Source organism: Equus caballus, chromosome 16, assembly GCF_041296265.1.
Source record: "Equus caballus isolate H_3958 breed thoroughbred chromosome 16, TB-T2T, whole genome shotgun sequence".
In the NCBI taxonomy this organism is placed as follows: Eukaryota; Metazoa; Chordata; class Mammalia; order Perissodactyla; family Equidae; genus Equus; species Equus caballus.
The window spans coordinates 77,734,556-77,748,752 of NC_091699.1; the positions used below are offsets into that span (position 1 = coordinate 77,734,556).

Consider the following 14,197-nt stretch of genomic DNA (forward strand, 5'->3'; position numbering starts at 1 on the left):
AGAATGGATGAATTCAGTGAGAACATCTACAAAGAACTGGAAAATATAAAAAAGAACCAATAAGAAATGAAGACTACGATACTGAAAATGAAAAATTCACTAGAGGGACTCAATATCAGAGCAGATGATATGGAAGAACGGATGAGTGAGCTGGACAAAAGACTAGAGGAAATCCACTCAAGCTGAACAGATAAAAGAAAAAAAGAATGAGGACACCCTAAGGGACCTCTAGGACAACATCAAGCACACTAATATTCATATTTGAGGTGTTCAAGAAGGAGAAGAGACAAAGGGGAAGAGAGTCTATTTGAAGAAATAATAGCTGAAAACTTTCCTAACCTAAGGAAAGAAACAGACATCCAGGTACAGGAAGCACAGAGAGCACCAAACAAGATAAACTCAAAGAGGCCAACACCAAGACACATTATAATTAAAATGTCAAGAATTAAAGATAAAGAGAGAATCCTAAAAGCTGCAAGAGAAAGGCAACAAGTTACGTACAAAGGAAACCCCATAAGTCTATTAGCTGACTTCTCAGCAGAAACCTTACAGGCTAGAAGGGAGTGGCACAATATATTTAAAATGCTGAAAGGAAAAAACCTGTAGCCAAGAATGCTCTACCCAGCAAGGCTATCATTCAGAGTGGAAGGAGAGATAAAGAGTTTCCCAGAGAAGCAAAAGTTAAAGGAGTTTATCACCAAAAAACTAGTCTTACAAGAAATGCTAAAGGGACTTACTTAAGTGGGAAAGAGAAGACCACAGATAGGAATGAGGAAATTATCCAAAAAACAAAAAGCAATAAAATCACTGGTAAAGGCAAAAATACAGTAAAGGTAGCAGATCAACCACCTATGAAGATAATATGAAGGTCAAAAGACAAAAGTACTAAAATTACCTATTTCCATGATAAGAGGGTAATGGATACATGCACACACACACAAAGAGGTTAGATATGATATCAAAAACATAAAATGTGGGAGGAGGGGAGCAAAAGAGTAGAGCTTTTAGAAAGAGGTTAAACTAAAGAGACCATCAACTTAATATAGATTGCTATATATGTAGGTTATTATATATGAACCTTATGGTAATGACAAACCAGAAACCTGTAATAAATACACAAAAAATTAAGAGAAAGGAACCCAAACATAATATTAAAGAAAACCTTCAAACCACAAGGGAAGAGAGCAAGAGAAGAAGAAAGGAAAGTAACAAATGTCAATAAGTACATATTTATCAATAACTACTTTAAATGTCAGTGGAGTAAATACTCTAATCAAAAGACGTAGGGTGGCCAATTGGATAAAAAAATAAGACCCATGTATATGCTGCATACAAGAGAGGCACCTCAGACCTAAAGACACTCAAACTGCAAGTGAAGGGGTGGAAAAAGATACTCCATGCAAATGGCAAAGAAAAGAAAGCTGGGGTAGCAATACTTATATCAGACAAAATAGACTTTAAAACAAAAACTGTAACAAGAGACAAAGAAGGACATTACACAATGATAAAGGGAACAATCCAAAAAGAGGATATAACACTTGTAAAATATCTATGCACCCAACACAGGAGCACCTAAATATATAAATCAGTTATTAACAGACATAAGAGGAGAAGTAGACAGTAACACAATAATAGTAGGGGACTTCAACACTCCACTTACACCAATGGATAGATCATCCAAACAGAAGATCAATGAGGAAAGAGTGGTCTTAAATGACCCATTAAACCAGATGGACTTATATACAGAACATTCCATCCAAAAACTGCAGAACACCCATTCTTTTCAAATGCACATGGAACGTTCTCCAGGATTGATCACATATTAGGCTACAAAATGAGTCTCAATAAATTGAAGAAGATTGAAATAATACCAAGCATCTTTTATGACCACAAAGGTATGAAACTAGAAATCAACTGCAGGAAGAAAATCAGAAAAGCCACAAATATGTGGAGATTGAACAAAATGCAATTGAACAATGATTGGGTCAATGAAGAAATCAAAGGGGAAATAAAAAAATACCTGGAGGGGCCGGCTCCGTGGCGCAGCAGTTAAGTTAGCACATTCTGCTTCGGCGGCCTGGGGTTTGCCGGTTTGGATCCTGGGTGTGGACATGGCACTGCTCAGCAAGCCATGCTGTGGCAGGTGTCCCACATATAAAGTAGAGGAAGATGGGCATGGATGTTACCTCAGGGCCAGTCTTCCTCAGCAAAAAGGGGAGGATTGGCAGCAGATGTTAGCTCAGGGCTAATCTTCCTCAAAAAAAAAAAAAATACCTGGAGACAAATGAAAATACAGCATGCAAAAATTTATGGGATTCAGCAAAAGCGATTCTGAGAGGGAAGTTTATAGCAATATAGGCCTACCTCAACAAACAAGAAAAATCTCAAACAAATAATCTAACAGTGCACATACAGGAACTGGAAAAAGAAGAGCAAACAAAGCTCCAAATCAGTAGAAGGAAGAAAATAATAAAAATCAGAGCAGAAATAAATGAAATAGAGACTAAAAAAATTATAAAAAATCAATGAAACTAAGAGCTGATTCTTTGAAAAGGTAAACAAAATTGACAAACATTTAGCTAGACTCTCCAAGAAAAAAAGAGAGAAGAAATGAAAGAGGGGAAATTACAATGGACACCTCAGACATACAAAAGATTATAAGAGAATACTATGAAAAGCTAGATGCCAACAAATTGGATTATCTAGAGGAAATGAACACGTTCATAGAATCATACAAACTTCCAAAACTGAATCAAGAAGAAATTGAGAATTTGAATAAACCAATCACCAGTAAGGAGATCTTTACAGTAATCAAAAATCTCCTAAAAATTAAAAGTCCAGGACCAGATGGCTTCCCTGGTGAATTCTACCACACATTCAAAGACTTAATACCTATTTTTCTTAAACTCTTCCAAAAAAATTGAAGAAGAGAGGAAGCTTCCTAACTCATTCTATGAGGCCAACATTACCCTGATACCCAAACCAGACAAGGATAACACACAAAAAGAAAATTACAGGCCAATATCACTAATGAGCATCAATGCAAAAATCCTCAATAAAATACTAGCAAATTGAGTACAACAATACGTTAAAAAGATCATACACCATGATCAAGTGGGATTTATTCCAAAGATGCAAGAAAGGTTCAACATCCGCCAATCAACCAATGTGATATAAGACATTAACAAAATGAAGAATAAAAATCACATGATTGTCTCAATAGATGCAGAGAAAGCATTTGACAAGATACAGCATCCAGTTATGATAAAAACTCTGAATAAATGAGTATAGAAGGAAATCATCTCAACATAATAAAGGCCATATATGACAAACTCATAGCTAATATCATTCTCAATGGAGGAAAACTGAAAGCTCTCCTTCTAAGAACAGGAACCAGACAAGGTTGCCCACTTCACCACTCTTATTCAACATAGTACTGGAAGTCCTAGCTGGAGCAATCTGGAGAGAAAAAGAAATAAAAGGGATCCAAATTGGAAAGGAAGGAGTGAAACTGTCACTATTTGCACATGATATGATTTCATGTATTGAAACCCTAGACAATCCACCAAAAGACTTTTAGAAATAAATGAATATGGTAAAGTTGCAGGATACAAAATCAATATACAAAAATCAGTTGCGTTTCTATACACTAACAATGAAGTAGCAGAAAGAGAAATTAAGAATGTAATCCCATTTATAATGGCAACAAAAAGAATAAAATACCTAGGAATAAACTTACCCAAAGAGGTGGAAGACCTGTACACTGAAAACGGTAAAAGATTTTTTAAAGAAATAGAAGACACAGAGAAATGGAAAGATATTCCATGCTCTTGGATGGGAAGAATTAACATAGTTAAAATGTCCATACTTCCTAATGCAATTTGCAAGTTCATTGCAATCCCTACCAAAGTTCCATGACATTTTTCACAGAAATAGAACAAAGAATCCTAAAATTTATATGGAACAAAAAAAGCCCGAATAGCCAAAGGAATCCTGAGAAAAAAGAACAAAGCTGGAGTTATCACACTCCTTGACTTTAAAATATGCTATAGTAACCAAAACAGCATGGTACTGGCACAAAAACAGACACACAGATCAATAGAACAGAATCAAGAGCCCAGAAATAAACCTACACATCTACGGACAGCTAATTTTTGACAAGGGAACCAAGAACATACAATGGAGAAAGGAAAGTCACTTCAATAAATGGTGTTGGGAAAACTGGAGAGCCACATGCAAAAGAATGAAGTAGACCATTATCTTACACCATACACAAAAATTAACTCAAACTGGATTAAAGACTTGAATGTAAGACCTGAAATCATGAAACTTCTAGAAGAAAACATAGGCAGTATGCTCTTTGACATCAACAAAATGAAAAGACAACCTAAGAATTGGGAGAATGTCTTTGCAAGCCATATATCTGATAAGGGGTTAATATCCAAAATATATAAAGAACTCATACAGGCACATGAAAAGATGTTCAACATCTTTAGCTATCAGGGAAATGCAAATCAAAACTACAATGAGATGTCACCTCACTCTGGTCAGCATGGCTATAATTAACAAGACAGGAAACAAGTGTTGGAGAGGATGTGGAGAGAAGGGAACTCTCATGCACTGCTGGTGGTAGTGAAAACTGGTGCAGCCACTATGGAAAGCAGTATGGAGATTCCTCAAAAAATTAAGAATAGAACTACCATACAATTCAGCTATTCCACTGCTGGGTATTTATCCAAAGAACATAAAAACAAGAATATGTAAAGATACAGGCACCCCTATGTTCATTGCAGCATTATTCACAATAGCTAAGACTTGGAAGCAACCTAGGTGGTCATCAAGGGAGGAATGGATAAAGAAGATGTGGTATATATACACAAGGGAATACTACTCAGCCATAAGAAATGATGAAATCCGGCCATTTGTAACAACATGGATGGACCTTGAGTGCAATAAGTCAGAGGGAGAAAGTCAAATACTGTATGATCTCACTCATAAGGAGAAGATAAAAACAACGACAAACAAACACAGAGAGACAGAGATTGGATTGGTGGTTACCAGAGGGGAAGGGTGGAGGGAGCAGGGTGAGAGGAGTGGTTAGGCACATGTGTGTGGTGATGGATTGTAATTAGTCTTTGGGTGGTGAACATGATGTAATCTACACAGAAATTGAAATATAATGATGTACACCTGAAATTTATGTAATGTTATATACCAAGGTTACCATAATAAAAAAAAAAAACACAGTAAGCCCAAATTTTGTTTTCAAAACAATTTAACACATATACCCATTATACAGTAATTCCCATTTTCTCACAAGAAAATCCTAAAAAATATTTTGCCCAATTAGAGTATATGAACTTTTAGGGATATAGGCAAACTAGACAAATGTCTACTTATTATATTTAACTTATTTAGTTACACATAAACATTTTTAAGTCTTTCATTAGGACAAATGATACATCACATTAGAAATTGTGGGTTTTTTCTCTCATAGTTTATCAAACTATTTTATTAAAAAATTCTTCCAATGTAGTTTTATATTTATTACTGGAACCACTTTTTGGAAACATCTCACCCGGTTTTCTAAAGAATTTTGTGTTTGCCTCTAAGTTCTTTAAGAGAAATCACTTTTTAGACTATTTATGAAGTCTGTTCTTGCAAACTTTAAAAACTTATTGCCTCATTTTTCTTGTAGGAATATTTTCATGATCTCCCCAATGTAATCACGAGTTCCATTGCTCTTAAAAGTGATTTTTAAAGGCCTTGTTTGGATAGCAGTTAACATTGGTAATCGTGATGTCTGTCCTCAAATATAATAAATAAATCTCAGATTTCTTTACTTCCTTTTTTTAGCTGATCTGGTAGGTTCTAGAAACATACATATATATTCCAAAAATATCTCAAATTAACACTGACTTGGTGTCAATACTATGCTGTTCAAAGCTAAGTAATGGAGAGAGTACTTTGAAATAAGAAACTTTATGCAGACTTTGTGAAGACTCAAATTTAAGAATACTCTTTTTTCTGAAGACTCATTTTGGGAAAACACATACTTAATCATGTGTGAACAGCAACTGAAACTTTAGAAACTGGGAATAAAAGTCATAAAAGTAGGTTTTTTTTCTTTTTCTTCACCATTAAAAAAATTTAATTGTGATAAAATAAACATAACATAAAATTTACTATCTTAACCATTTTTACATGTACAATTTAGTGTTATTAAATACATTCATATTGTTGTCCAACCTTCACCACCGTCCATCTCCAGAACTCTTTTTATCTTGCAAAACTGAAACGCTGTACCCATTAAACACCAATTCCTCATTTTCCTCTCCCTCCAGCCCTTGGCAACCATAATTCTATTTTCTGTCTTTGTGATTTCAACTGCTCTAAGTACCTCTATAAGTAGAACCATACAGTATTTGTCTTTTTGGCTTATTTCACTTAATGTCCTCAAGATTCATCCATGTTGTAGCATGCCAGAATCTCCTTCCCTTTTAAAGTTGGAGACTATCCCATTGTATGTATATGCCACATTTCATTTATCCGTTCATCTATCAGTCAAATGATGGAAGTTTTGCCCGTGATGCTTGATTGAATTGATGAAAATATAGATAATTCGGATTTGTATGATTAGGGGTCATCAATATGGGCAGTTGATGGATGAACAATCTGATTGCCTTGAGGTGATCTGGTCAAGTCTTTGAGGATGTAGAAGAAATTGTAAGGACCATCTCATATTTTAGTCATTCTGATCATCATTATTGCTGGTTTGAAATGGTTGGGTGGGGATAGAGATAGTTCCTTGACTATTTCCACTTGTGTCTTTATTTCAAAGGGAGAAAGAGGCCCCCAAGGTCTTCCTGGACTCCGAGGTGAGGAAGGATGCCGGGGTATAAAAGGACCTAAGGTAAGTGTGACCTTGATCTGTGGAATTCTTTCCCCATCTCTGTCTCATCCCTTGCGTTTGAAGAAAATCTTAACTCTTCAGCATAGCTATAGCATCTTAGCTCCTCCTCTGAGTGAGGGTTTCCCAGCTGTAGAGCCTGAGAAAAAGAATCAAGTGCAAATAGTTTCCTGGGAGGGGCTCTCACTGCAAATAGTTTACTAGTAGGGAGGTAGGGAAGTTAGGGAGGGAAGGTGGCCTGAAAAGGATGCATTATCAATTAGGTTACCACTGTGGGTAGACAGACCCTAATCCTGCTGAGGAACTCTGGGAGCCAGTGTCGAACATGCCCCTCAAGGTTATCCCACTAAAGAGGTGGGGGAGCTGGGGTATTCATACACCAAATCCTATCAGGCATTAGGTGAGGCTGCTCCTAGGGAGCATGAATTCCCCAGCACTTCTGGCTTGTCCTGCATGTGGACAGGCTCCGGTACCAGAAAAACCCACAGGAAAAGAATCACAGTGCTGGCGGCTGAGAACATTGGAATTTTAAAGGCTAAAGGATAATGGGTGGGGAGCCCTTTTTGAGTGGTTGCATTAAATATCTCCTAAACTTCCAGGATTAGAGAATCTCCTTTAATAAGGCCAGAGAAAATTTTCTACAACCTCAGAGACCTATAGAGAATTTTCTCTGGTCACAAAGACCATATTCTGTATGTTGTAGCAAGTTACTCTTTCAATTAATTTGTCCTGCTGTTCCTGGCAGCCCTCTCATGCTTGTTAGCCAGTGCATTATCATTTTTGTTTGAAAAACCTGATTGTTATAATAATAGGGGGCATGTCACTGCTGTGTCTTGCTCACCCCTACTATGAGAGGAGTTACAGGGTGCAGGTTTCTCCAAATCACAGGCAAAGGGGCATGGTAGTAATCAGAGTGCTGTGACATCCATTACAGTCACTGGAGAAGAAATCTTCATTTTGGTCTAATAATTGCATTTTCTTGAAATTAGAGAACATATTGTTTCCTAAATGAAACAATGGTTTAAGAGTCTCATTCAAGCTCAATTTTTATTTCTTCCTAACTTTAGGGAGCAAGAGGATTTTCGGGAGAGAAGGTAGGTGACCTTCCTTACTCTGCTTATACTGGAGAGCAGTTTCTTTGGGAAACACAATACTGAGTCCAACTGCTTTTCCTTTGCTTGAGTGAGGTGGGCTTAAGACTTTCAAACGAGGGGCTATGTTAGATGGTATTAACAGCCAAACTGCCGTGCTAATGAATGGTTATTTGTAAGGCACATATTTCAGGTTTAAGGCGGGGGCACGTATTATCATTTTCAAGCCTTGCTGACTTTATAATAATTGAGCCACCGTGTTTCTCCCATGATGGTTTGGAAGAGTTGGTCCTGGATTCAAGTGGTGATCAGGAGGGTCTCAAAGTGGGTGTCAAATGGGAGAGGGATGCCAGGACAGGGTTGATAGGAAAGGAGCTGGCACAATACGGAAATGACTTTACATTCTGATTCAGAAGCAAAGTATCCATTTGCTCATTCATTCATTCAAAAAATATTTATTAGGTATCCACTTTGTTCCGCACATTATCGTAGGGAGTGGTTACAAAGTGATGAACAAGACGGACAAGGGCTGATAGAGCTTCTTCACTCACATCTCCTGGTACCACCGAGGCACCCTCTATGGCCTGTGGCAAATGTATCATGTGACTTCAGTCTGAGAGTTTCTTCTGCTTATTTTCATGCACTAACTCAGCTGTACTTTCTTTAAAAAAAATGCCCGAAAGATGACTTCCTCGTGTAGACAATAGGAGTAGATCACTATTCCACACATGTAAAATGCATTTTATTCTGCTTGCAAAACTCTGGATTTTTTCCCCCAAAGATACTTTATAGTAAATATATTAACTATCATCTTGAGATAGTTGGCAAAACCAAGGGCCAACTAATTTGAAATAATTTGAAAGTGATGGAATATTTGTTGAGATGTCACTATGCAACTGCTGGTTTTTACTCTTATTATCTAGTTAGACTCAGTTTTTCAATTCTTTTCTTAAGGAGTTTTTTTTTATTGTAAATCTCCCCAAATGCACACATATGGATAAACTCAAATTTAATTCCTCCTTCATCTGAGATCTTCCAAGTTTCCATTATGCAGGTTAATTCAGGAACATTTACCAGTCTTTTGAAATTAAAAAAAAAAAAAATCAGTGACAAGAGGACCATCTTTAACATGCAGACAACCCATGGGAAACGTTTCATTCAGCTTTGTGAAAGTGCTGCTTGTTCCCAGTGCAAAAGTTTAAAAGGAAGTGTTACTATCCATTCAAAATTTGCGTTACTTTTTTTCTTATGTTTTTTTTTTTTAGCATCTGAAACTGTCAGGAAAAGCAATAGGTAACACTAATCACTCTTTCTGCAAGAAGAAAATCATTGCTTTTGAATAATTGAATGCAGTATATAAATGTTGCTTCGGAAGTTCTAGATTCTTCTACCAACTGAAAAAAGTATTAGCAAGGAAATTAACATCAAAGCAATAAGCACGTAAAAGCAATAAGCACGTACTCCTGGTCCTCTTGATGCTAGCATTCTCACCTTCCTTTGTTCCACAGGGAAACCTTGGTGATGATGGTGTTGATGGCTTGGATGGAGAACGGGTACAGAAAGTTTCTCATCCTGTTTCTCTCCTCTACTAGTTTGGCATTTATACTCTCTATCTGTATTTTTCACAATTAGTCTAGAAATGTTAACATGCATACTCAGCAATGTCTAAAGTTTACATATTTGCCCTTATCCCCAAAATACAAGGACCCTAGAAACTTAACTCTAATCAATTGCCTCCCATATTACCTATTATTGTTCAGTATTTTATTTCCATTTTTTGTGAAATTCTACCAGTTAGCCATCGTTATTATTATTGTTTTATTTAGTCAATGCTCATCTAGCTGTCCCCTCACATTAGTTACTTTCACTGGTGCCTTCAAAAGAACCTGAAAAACGTCATGTTTCTTTTGCGTAAGGTACACCTTTTAGAATTTCCTTTAGTGAAGTTCATAAACTCCCCTGATTTCTTTTGTTTCTCTAAAAATCTCTTTATTTTACTTTTTTCTTGATGGAGTTCTTGGGTAAATAATTATTTTCTTTCATCACTTTGAAAGTATAGTTTCAGAGTCTTCTGGCTGCTGTTATCTTCTGTCTTTCATTATTGCTGTTAAGAAGTTATCCATCAAATGAATTGTTGTTCCTTTGTCAGCAATCTTAAAAAAATTTGTCAGGCTGCTGTAAGAGTTCCCCTTTGTTTCAGTTTTCTGCAGTTTCAATACGATGTGTCCAGGTGTGGATTTCCTTTTATTTATCTACTTGGGACATGTTAGGCTTTTGAATATGAGCAGTTGCACCTTTTATAGGTTTTGGAAAATCCTTAGCAAATTATCATTTTGAAATTTTTATCTTTCCCCTTCTCTCTATTGTCTCTTTATGGATGTCCAATAAGAAATTTGTGAGAACCTCTCTTTCTATCCTCAATGTCTCTTAACCTCTCTTTCATATTTTCTATTTCTTTGTCTTTCTGTGCTGCCTTCTGAATAATTTCTTAGTTTCTATTTCACTATTCTTTTTTTTTTTTAAGATTTTATTTTTTTCCTTTTTCTCCCCAAAGCCCCCCAGTACATAGTTGTACGTTCTTTGTTGTGGGTTCTTCTAGTTGTGGTATGTGGGACGCTGCCTCAGCGTGGTTTGATGAGCAGTGCCATGTCCGCGCCCAGGATTCGAACCAACGAAACACTGGGCTGCCTGCAGCGGAGCGCGCGAACTTAACCACTCGGCCACGGGGCCAGCCCCTCTATTTCACTATTCTTAACGTCACTTGTGTTTAATATGCCATTTAACCTGTCAATTGGATTTTTAATTTCAATTATTCTAATTTTCACTTCAAGAAGTTCTATTTGATTCTTTCTCGAATCTGCTTGAACTTTTGAAAAGTTGCTTATTTTTTACTCATTCTTTTTTACTTATTTAAATGTATTAAATATAATTATTTTATATTCTGTATATAATAATTCCAATATCTATAGTAATTGCAAGGCTGATTTTGTTGTCTGTTGTTTCTGCTGGCTTCGCCCCCATGGTATCTCCCTTGTGCATGTTGTAACTTGATTTAAACTCATTTTTGATTGAACTTGATCTGTGAGAAGTCATTTAGGCCTGAGTTGAGGTTGTTCCCTTCTGCCACGTACTTGATGGCACTACCTTCTGGAACCACTTTAAAATAAATGATCAGCTTGTGGTTTTTCATACACACACATCCAGAGTGATCAGAAGTCATTAGGACAGGTGGTGGCTATGATTTCCCTGGATTCCTGCTTTCTCTTTATTCTGAACTCTAAGGATTTCTGTTTTTATTTATCAGCTCACTAATGTAAATGAAAGATATTTTAATTTATTTTCTAGAATTTTGAGTTGTTTTACAAAGGGAAGATTGCTCAGGGCATCTAGTCTGTCACATAGTCAGAAATAGAATGGTAAATAAATTTTTTATTCTTGGTTAGAAGGTGAAACTACGTGAAAAAAGTTTCTAGTGTGACTAATATAACAAAGATTCTTTGTATATTTATTTTTTTTTCTAGGGTAATCGTGGAGTCCCAGGGTCATCTGGAGAAAAAGGAAATAGGGGAAATAGGGTAAAGTATGAGGACATTCTTCTCTCATATTTCTACTTCATAAACTGAGCTTGAAAGTTCATTTTTAAGCTCTGGGAAAGAATCATCTAGTGCCTTAAGTACTAGATTGGGAGATAAAGGGGAGTAAATATTAGGTGACTATTTGGAACCTTTACTTAAGGCTTGACTCTGCAGATAGTGAAATGAGTAATGTAAACCGAGTTACTCGACCTATCGTGCTTTAGAACAGTAATCCTCATTCCCTCTCTCACAAGCTGTTCGTGGCTTCTTACCCCCAATGATTTAGTGTTACATTCAAGGCCTTTCAACCACATCCTTCACTAATCTCAGTCAAGAAGTATCCTTCCCAGTCAAATTGTACTACTCATTGTCCCCTGAAGATTCCTTATGTACGCCCTGCTCTGTGTCTTGGCTCATGCTAGGTACCCCATCCTGGAATACCTTTTCCTTGCCTTCATTTTTAGTGCTTCTTTGAACATCACTTTTTCTTCAGTTTCCAGCTCCTGACTTTCCTCCTTATGATGCCCTCCTTGACCATGTCAGTCTATAGCGATCTCCTCCTCTACATCCTTCCAATGTACGTTATTTGTACTATCTCCTTGACAGTGACTATACACTGCCTTGTGCTGGTAATTATATTTCTATGTAAGAGAAAGCAGATACTTGGCATATGTACTGTAACTCTCCCTTCCTGTTCCCATGGCAGACATTACTAACTGATTGTGGAATCTTGTCTAAAGGATGTGTCTCAACACAGTACTATAATCAGCTTCTGTTGATTGACTGGGTTATATAAGAGGGGTGAAATTTATTTACTTATTTTTTTTTGTATCCTTCATGGAATTAGAATGCTGCTTTTACCCCAAGGTGTGGATTGATTTCCTGATAAGTAAAACAGGGAGTCACAAGAAATGGCTCTTTATTGAGGTTTAATTTCCAACCTGCAGTTTGTGGATCAGATTTTGGAGAAGGTGGACAACACCATGCTTCCTTCAAGACTGGGGACTTCGAGACTCAGTTCCCACTGAATTTAGTTAAACTCAATAACCACCTGTCAAGTGCTTCAGGGCATTTTGCTAGACACAGGAAAGGGTTCAAAGATAAATAAGTTATGGTTTTGACCAACAAAGAGCTTATTATCTGGTACAGGAGATAAGATTTATATAGGGAGAACTATAATACAAGACAGGATGAGATAAAGGCTGTTAAGAATGGTTCAAATAAAGAATCAATGGGAGCACAGTGACTTGGAGAGGAATCTAGAAGAGAGTGGTATTTTTTCATCCAATCAATCATCAAAACTTATTGAGCATCTATCATAATCCAGGCATGACTGTAGAATGGGGAGCAAAACAGATGTGGGTTCTGTATCTCAGAGCTGGCCTCTTTAGGGAGATACAGACATTAATGAAATAATTATGGAAATAGATGTAAGATTACCTCTGAGATAAATGCATGAGGGAGGGGTAAATGATGGGGATCCGCTCCCGCCTGTGCAGTCACAGGGGTGAAGATGGGATGATATTTAAAGAATGAGTAACAATCAGATGATGAAGCAGGAGGGAGGGGCCAGAGACCAACCTTCCATACTGAGGTCCTATGGCATTTGAGAATGGTGCCGAAGGGTGGAGAAGACTCTAGAATTCTAGGGAAATCAAGACATTTTTCACTCAGACCTCTGTGAGAGACACACACAGGATGTTCCAGGTTAAGAAAGAAGGTAGGCTTAGAGTTAGAAGAACTCAGGGTAGGTTTGGACAAACAAGGATTCCAGTTCCATAGGAGTGGAGAGTGAGAAAGAAGTATAAAGAGTGGGAGGAAAGTCTGAAGTGGCAACTTGGAGTCAATTTAATGCCATGTTTGGGGTCTTATTTTTTCTACTGAGTAATCACATGCTATCAAAGGTTTCTAGGCAAGGAAGACACATGTTCAAAGATACGGGTGTGGAAGATTACTGTAAAGCCAGTGTCTAGTCAGAAAAGGAGGGACTAGGAGTTGGGCAAATCATAATAGGAACCATATGCCAGGCTCTGTACTCAGTATTTTAATTTATTATTCCATGTAATCCCTATAATAGCCCTATAAGATGGGTATATCTGTTTCACAAATAAGAAAATTGTGAGAGGTCAAAGAAATTTTCCTGGCTAGTAAACTAAACAACAGGATTGCAATTTTGAATTAACTAACTCCCTTTTATCATTATATCAGGCCAGGTAAGAGGTAAGGAGGAGTCTTAAGTAACATTATGAGGTGGCTTCTTTTGGGGCCTAGAGAACATTCCATTCCCTGTGTGTCTGAGAGCCAGATCTTAGAGAGGGGTCCCAGTTTGCTATTCTCAGAGTGTGGTGTATCCCCTCCAGAATCAGGCACATAACATCATCTGAGGAAGTTTCCTGGGGTGGGGGCTCTCCCCAACTCTGTAGGAACTACTACACAGAGATGGTTCCATTAATGGCAGGTTTTAAGAGAAGAAACTATTTGCTTATCATGTCATAGTCTCATGGCAAGTTGCTTCACTTCACTGGTCTTCCCTGTCTACAGCAGTCAGGAGCTCTGGAAGCATTTTTTTCTTTTCTCTTCTTTTTCATGAGATCTTGCTCTCCTAATGCTGCCTATGCCCA

At 37.2% G+C, this 14,197-nt stretch overlaps 1 protein-coding gene across 1 annotated transcript in view; it reads left to right on the forward strand.

Annotated features, from left to right (window-relative positions):
- The window catches only part of LOC100064145 (collagen alpha-4(VI) chain), a 103,676-nt gene that overhangs the window by 43,927 nt on the left and 45,552 nt on the right, over positions 1-14,197 (forward strand). The window contains exons 14-17 of the mRNA XM_070239069.1: positions 6,842-6,913; positions 7,978-8,004; positions 9,510-9,554; positions 11,523-11,576. Coding sequence (XP_070095170.1) covers positions 6,842-6,913; positions 7,978-8,004; positions 9,510-9,554; positions 11,523-11,576 — 198 coding nt within the window. The remainder of the gene's footprint in view (positions 1-6,841; positions 6,914-7,977; positions 8,005-9,509; positions 9,555-11,522; positions 11,577-14,197) is intronic.